The 7667-nt window shown below is 42.4% G+C and overlaps 1 protein-coding gene across 2 annotated transcripts in view; it reads left to right on the plus strand.

Annotated features, from left to right (window-relative positions):
- The window catches only part of NUCKS1 (nuclear casein kinase and cyclin dependent kinase substrate 1), a 31352-nt gene extending 25301 nt beyond the window's left edge, over positions 1–6051 (plus strand). The window contains exons 5-7 of one of the 2 annotated variants that reach the window (XM_080823788.1): positions 2445–2597; positions 3299–3448; positions 4761–6051. In XM_080823788.1, the coding sequence (XP_080679914.1) occupies positions 2445–2597; positions 3299–3448; positions 4761–4960 (503 nt within the window). In that variant the 3' untranslated portion in view covers positions 4961–6051. The remainder of the gene's footprint in view (positions 1–2444; positions 2598–3298; positions 3449–4760) is intronic. The other variant, XM_080823789.1, reaches the window with a different exon arrangement.
- Positions 6052–7667: the final 1616 nt, after the last annotated feature.

Below are 7667 nucleotides of genomic sequence, written 5' to 3' on the forward strand. Positions count from 1 at the left end.
ACTGCTGTAAATACTGGCACGACGAAGCACTTTCTATCTTTGAAGAGCAAAGAACTTTGAAGTGCTGGTGGCTTACTGCAGTCTCCTGTAAGGGTTTTTCTTAACAGGCTTACACAGTCTGTCCCACCCCAAGATTTCTGATTTAGTAGGTCTCAGTGGGACACTGGGGCTTTATTGTTTAAAAATATTTACAGATGATTCTCCTGCATAATTAACATTGAAAACCATTTAAGTGGGGCGCCTGGGTAGCTAAGATGGTTGGGCGTCTGCCTTTGGCTTGGGTCATGATCTCCAGGTCCTGGGATCGAGCCCCATGTTGGGCTCCCAGCTCAGTGGGAAGTCTACTTCTGCTTCTCCCTCTCCCTCTCCCTCTGCGTGTGCTTTCTCTCTCCATCTCTGTCTCTGTATCTCTCTCAAATGAATAAATAAAATCTTAAAAAAAAAATTTATGTGAACAAATAACAGACATCAAACTAAATTGATTTAAAAGAGCATATAAAATACTAAGTGATGGGGCACCTGGGTGGCTCAGTGGGTTAAAGCCTCTGCCTTCGGCTCAGGTCATGATCTCAGGGTCCTGGGATCGAGCCCCACATGGGGCTCTCTGCTCAGCAGGGAGCCTGCTTCCCTTCCTCTCTCTCTCTGCCTGCCTCTCTGCCTACTTGTGATCTCTGTCAAATGAATAGAATCTTTAGAAAAAAAAAAATACTAAGTGATGTAACACTCTAAAGTGGGGATGGGGCGGAGATGAACTCTGGGGTAAAGAGCAAGCAAAGGCTAGTTTCACCCTTCCCTGTTCCAGCTGGCAAGTAGTCCTCCAAAACAGTAGCCACAGAGAAGGCTTTCTTGGTAAGAATTTAAACTCAAAAGAATTAATAGAGACTCCATGGCAAATAAAATGTTAAATCCCGATTGCTTCTTGGTACTTCTGTTTCTGAATTTAACTCTTCTCAGTACTGAGGGTTTATTTTATTTTATTTTATTTTATTTTTTTAAAGATTTTATTTATTGGGGCGCCTGGGTGGCTCAGTGGGTTAAAGCCTCTGCCTTCAGCTCGGGTCATGATCCCAGGGTCCTGGGATCAAGCCCCACATCGGGCTCTCTGCTCAGCAGGGAGCCTGCTTCTCCCCGCCCCTCTCTCTGCCCACCTGTCTGCCTACTTGGGATCTCTGTCTGTCAAATAAATAAAAATAAAAAAAATACATTAAAAAAAAGATTTTATCTATTTATTTGACAGAGAGTGAGAGAGATCACAAGTAGGCAGAGAGGCAGGCAGGGGGTGGGGGGAAGCAGGTTCCCTGCCGAGCAGAGAGCCCGATGTGGGGCTCCATCCCAGGTCCCTGGGATCATGACTTGAGCCGAAGGCAGAAGCTTTAACCCACTGAGCCACTCAGGCGCCCCCTGAGGGTTTATTTTAGTTTTGACCTGCACTCCCCTGCTTTTGTGTCCTGGGTCCCCCTTTAAATGAGATCACTGTTATGAGCCAGTACGTGGAGGGGTAGACAGAGTTCCACTGATTTCACTCCACTGAGCTGTTTGCTTTCATTCCTTTTCTAGCCTGTTATCTGCCTGCCTAAATTGTAAAAAAAACGTGTTTTGTAACTTAGAATAGTATCATTGGAAGACAGTCTTCCCCTCTTCTATTTAAAAATATTTTTCTAGGGGCACCTGAGTGGCTCAGTGGGTTAAAGCCTCTGCCTTCGGCTCAGGTCATGATCCTGGGGTCCTAAGATCGAGCCCCGCATTGGGCTCTCTGCTCAGCGGGGAACCTGCTTCCCCCTCTCTCTCTGCCTGCCTCTCTGCCTGCTTGTGATCTGTGTCTGTCAAATAAATAAATAAATTCTTTAAAAAAATAAATAAATAAAAATAAAAATATTTTTCTAGGGGCACCTGGGTGGCTCGGCTAATTAAGCTTTCCACTCAGGTCATGATCTCAGGGTCTTGAGATCAGGATCCCCGAGTTTGGGTGGAGCCTGCTTTAGATTGCCTCTCTGCCCTTCCCTGCCTCCACCCACCGCCCCCCTGTGCCCCCCACCTACCCCATCCCCACTTGTGCATTCTCTCTCTCCATAAATTCTGACTTTAGTTTCTAAAAACTGTGAATATAGATTGAAATGTAATTGATAATTTTAGGGCAACACAGTAATACAAGTTTAAAATACATTACAGGAAGCATATATTCACACCTAACTTCAGCTTCATGACTACTTAAAGCTCCATGCCTCCGCTATTTTTCTATGCAGTAATGAGGACATGATCTTTCTCAAGTTCGTTCTTTGTATTTTAGCTCCTCTTTTGTATATTTTGTAGGAATTTTTAAGGATAGACTTTACCCCATTTGAACGAAATAAAGCTGCAGGTTCTGTCTCATACTGGCTTTCCTAGTCAGCCGTCCGATAAACGCACAACTCCTTGATCGCTCCGTTGTAACTTTGATATTACAGAGGACAGCGAAGATGAAAAAGAAGATCATAAAAATGTACGCCAGCAACGGCAGGCAGCCTCTAAAGCAGCTTCCAAGCAGAGGGAAATGCTCATGGAAGATGTAGGCAGTGAAGAAGAACAAGAGGAAGAGGACGAGACGCCCTTCCAGGAGAGTACGTGCCGCTGGCTTGGTACTTGGGTGGGGACCAGAGTCCGTGACCTTGATTACTTCTGCGTTCTTGCGGCCGCCAGACGTTACAGCCAGCCCCTTAAATTCGATATTTGCTGTTAGAAGAGATGGCTCTTTTTGATACTGGTTGATATTTGAAGAGGCTCAGGGATTCTCTTGATTTTGATGTCCGTCGTTCTAACTCAACCACTAAACCAGCAACTGTTAGAGGAACAGTTACATGGCGGGTGTTGTGATTAAGATTTGTATTTTGGCTTCGGAGCCAAAGGGGTAGACCTCCTCCCCCAACAACCACAAGAAAGTATTAGTAGCAGAATTTAGGTGTTTCACATGTTACTCGGATTAATAAATTGTGTGATTTTTGCTTTGTCTTTAGCTTTCTCATTTCATTTATTCATAGTTGGACCAAAGACACTAAATTGGTTCTATTTGATTTCCCTGGCCTCCCCAGTACTATAGGGGAACGAGGGAACTACCAACAGTTGTTTGATGAAAAAAAAAAGTTCGGTGATATCTTCAGTTTTTATTCATATTAAGTTTTATCTCTTCCTGTTTGCAACCGACTCTTTAAACAAGTCAGTTCTGCAGCCTGTGTGTGTGCACACGCGTGCGCACGTGCACGCACTAAACCCCGCCCTACATGTATACATTAAGTTGGACGTTGAACTTCTTCTTTCCTCTCAGAAGATTCCGGCAGTGATGAAGATTTCCTAATGGAAGATGATGATGATAGTGACTATGGCAGTTCAAAAAAGAAAAACAAAAAGATGGTCAAGAAGTCCAAACCTGAGAGAAAAGAAAAGAAAATGCCCAAACCCCGGCTAAAGGCCACAGGTGAGTTATCTATCAGTACCGTTAAATGGCTGCTTTGAAAAATTTCAAGGAGTGGTAAACTTTCTCTACAGAAATTCTTTACATTAGGCCTCGGCATTGACCACACGCCTCACAAGAATAAGAATTCTGCGAGGATCCCATCTTCCACACTGGGAGGGATCTCTTACTTGCTAGGAAGGACGATGGCCCCTGCAAGAGTCTGGCGGGGCAGCACAGGGTTTGCAGCGACCCGTTGGCCGGCGGTAGAAACACTCCACTAGTAGAGCTGTGCCTGTGCTCTTTCCCGCTGGTATCACAACCCCAGCAACTAGGAAAGACCTGAAATGGGGAAGGTGCACACCTGCAATCACAGATTTCAGTCCTCCGATCTGATCCTTACCCCATCCTTTGTGCTAGAATAAAACCACACTTGGCAGCATGGATTCATTTTCTTGGAGCCGTTGTGAGTGCTGCCGGTCTCCTAGTCACAGCTTGAAATCAGAAAGCTAGATTTGCTTTGGTTTTTTTTTTCTGACAGATAGAACTGGTGATTTTTTACATTTTTCACTCATCACTTCTTACTACTCGAATCACGGGATTGTCAAAAGTGACTTGAGGAGGGCACCTGACTGGCTCAGTGGTAGAGCATGCGACTCTCGATCTCGGTCGTGAGTTCGAGCCCCGTGTTGGGTTGTAGAGTTTACTTACAAAAATAAATAAATAAGTAAATGACACATCCTTGGAAGAAAAGTTTTGAAAAATCCGATGGCTTCAGTTTCTACTCACGTTGTTGTATCCATGCTTTTTGACCCACTTTTTTTTTTTTTTAATTTTTTTGACCCACTTTTTAAGCCTGAGTTTTATCATAAACAACCTGTGTTGACAAACCACTAAGGATAGTATGCAGTTTCTGTAGCATCCTGTTTCTTTATTATAAACATCACTGCTAACACAGCACCATAGTGTTGGCAAGAGTGATTAGGAACCAGTGCCCCCCTTGATTCATAGTCAGTTGGGGTGTGGTCCTTAAGATTTAATTCTTTTTTTTTTTAAGATTTTATTTATTTATTTGACAGAGAGAGATCATAAGTAGGCATAGAAGCAGGCAGAGGGAGAGGGGGGAATGCAAGCTCCCTACCGAGCAGAGAGCCCGATGCGAGGCTCGATCCCAGGACCCCGGGATCATGACCTGAGCCAAAGGCAGAGGCTTAACCCACTGAGCCACCCAGGTGCCCCTAGACATTTAGTTCTTAAAGTTTTGTTTTGTAGCTGATTTTTTTTGAAGATCTTTTCTTCTCTTCCCTTCCCCATGTTGGTATTTTTCTTCTTCCAGTGACGCCAAGCCCTGTGAAAGGCAAAGGGAAGGTGGGGCGCCCCACAGCTTCAAAGGCATCAAAGGAAAAGACTCCTTCTCCCAAAGAAGAAGACGAGGAACCAGAGAGCCCTCCAGAAAAGAAGCCCGTGGCAAGCCCTCCACCTGAGAAATCAGGGGACGAAGGGTCCGAAGATGAAGCCCAGTCTGGGGAGGATTAAAAAAGTGATGATGGTTTGGGGAGAGATTTTATTAAAAAAAAGAGAAAAAAAAAGAAAAAAGAAAAAGGGGGAAAAAAAAGAAAACCTACTTAAGATAGAACATGGTTTTGGCTCTGGCTTGACTCATGGGCTTTCAGTGCTTTTTTCCTTTTCTTGAAAATAACATTCTCTCTCTCTTTTTTTAAGAAAACCATTGTAAGTTTAATTTACCTTTTTGTCTGTTGGTCCTCTCTTTGCCATCACCCCTCTTTCCCACCCCTTCCCAATGAAAGCCATGTCAGAATAATCACTGGATTGACTGCTTCACCTTTTTATTTTTAATGGAAGGTATACCACAGTTGTAAAGCAATAAGATTTGAGATGAACACTATGGAAATTTTGCTTTTTTGCTAAATGGTAGAAAACGAGCCGTAATCAAAAAACATAGAAGGGTTTTAGTTAAAAACGATTGCTTCTCTCTCTACCTGGACTTAAAAAAAATCAGCTGTCATCTAATACAAGTTTATATGTCTATATACATAAGTATAGATGTCTAAAAAATCATGATGTTAAACTTCCCACTGATGGGGCAGGTAGGACATAAAGATGAATTCTGAATTGTTACTAAAAGTATTCCTATTTTTTACCTTGGGGGCAAGGCAGGGCATGGTGTTACCTGACCTTGTTTGAGGGTGTGGTTTTTTGGTTTTTGGTTTTTGTTTTGTTTTGTTTTGTTTTGTTTTGTAAATTTCATCACTTGTTATCTCAAGGAGACCCGGAGCCAGTGATCCTTTTATCCTGCTACAGTCTTTCAGGAACTTAAAAAGAACAAAAAAAAAAAAAAAAAAAAAGGAAAAGAAAAAAAAAGGCAAGGGCCACCAAAACTTAAATCAGTCTTGATTTCCTATTTCATTCTCTAATGGTTCATGTTTTTAACTATATATGTATCTATTTTGTTTCTTGGATAAAATTACCAAGGATCAAAAAAAAAAAAAAGAAAAGAAAAAAACCTTTAGGATTTAAACAGCAAGATCTATACACCAGAGTGGATTTCTTCTTAACTGACAATGTTTAGGTTTTAAGCAAATAAAGTACCAATTAATGTGAAACTCAATCACAAAGACTTGAGATTTTTCCTTTATGAAAACAGAAAATTGACATTCTTTTATGCCAAAAATGTGCATTCCGATCCCATGAACCATGCTCTGTTTTTATTTGGGGATAGAACATTTTTCTTTTCACATACCTATCCTCCCACTTCTTTGTATAGACACATGAAGTGCATCTCAGCTTCCTGCTCCTATGTAGGGTCCCACTGCATACCCCATCCCCAGAGCCCGCCGCTCTGCTCTGGGACATGATTTCCCCCAGCTCTCTCCTTTGCTTCCTTCACGTTCTGTGCTTGACTAAGAGGGAGTGTGGTAAATGCCGTTCCCACACCACTCAGTTTGCTTTTGTCCCTCTCCTTGTGCCCCTGCTTTACTGCTCGCCTTGCTTAAAGCAGAAGTTTCAGGGGCTCCAGGCCAGGGGAGACCATGTAGTTAGGAGCCCATGTGCCGCTGAGAACAGACTGTCCATGCCTTACGAAAGTAATCGGGAGATAGTTCTGTAGGTTTGATCCTCCACATCTTGATAACCACGAGCTCATGGGAGCAAGGGTTAGGGGGCTTAGTGTGCTAATATGTTGAAAAAAAAAATAGTGAAATTTAACCTCTGCCTTCTTATGTAGGTGTGCTGCTTCGGTATCTTAAGCGGTTTTCTTTCTGTCTTTTATGTTAGAGCATGTTTTTCTCTCAGACCACGTGGCTTTCTTGCAGATGTTCCTAGGACAAAAGGTTATTTAAGGAATATTTTTACTCTGATTTTTAAGACACTTTAAAGACTGTCCTTACTCTGTGACTTTTTTAAAATAACACCCAGTGGCAGAGTCATTTCACTGTTGCACACTTGTGTGTGTTAGAGAATGAATTTGGAGACTTTAGTACTTGGCCAAAAATGCGAAACTTGAACGTATGTTGCAGTTGGATTATTATCTTTCATGATGGTTAACTTTAGAGTCGTGAACTTTGTAATGAGGGGGATAAAGATTATTCTATTTGCTTTAGTGGGTTTTCGGGCATCCAATTTTAACAAGAAGGTTCGTGTTCATCTAGTAACAAAAGACCTCTCAGTGTTTCCACCATGCACTTCTGTTTTTAGGGGTTTGTAACTTTTAAGTCCTACATTCCTAGTAACATTTGGACTTTTCTTAGATTATGTTTCGTGAAGATGGGGGGGCGGGGGGGTCTTTTAAAACTTTAGCCTCGGTATTTTATGTAACTTGGTCTCTTTAATATGTTAATCTGCACTAACATCTCCGTGATATACGCTCCTTCTTTAGAGGTAATCCTGTCTTCTAGGTGACTTGTGTGCATTTTGGTTGCGATCCTTTTTTTAAAAATTAATTCATGAGATTGAAAAATGTCTTCTATATTTCTAATGGACTAGACAAAAGGATCTGTGTCCCCAAGTGAGACAGGCTCTGAATGACCTTTGTTTTCTCCACTTTTTATTGATGATTGAAAACACCCTGGTCTTCCCCTCCAATCATGCAAGCGTGCAGGAGGACAGCTGTGGTGTCTCAACTGGAAATAGGTGCTCAATAGTCAGGCTTGATTGATTGCGACATCAGGACGGGGTCACAAGCTACAAACTGACAGTGACTGGCCATTGGCACCACCCTTGACTC

This window comes from Martes martes (genome assembly GCF_963455335.1).
Source record: "Martes martes genome assembly, chromosome: 15".
NCBI lineage: Eukaryota > Metazoa > Chordata > Mammalia > Carnivora > Mustelidae > Martes > Martes martes.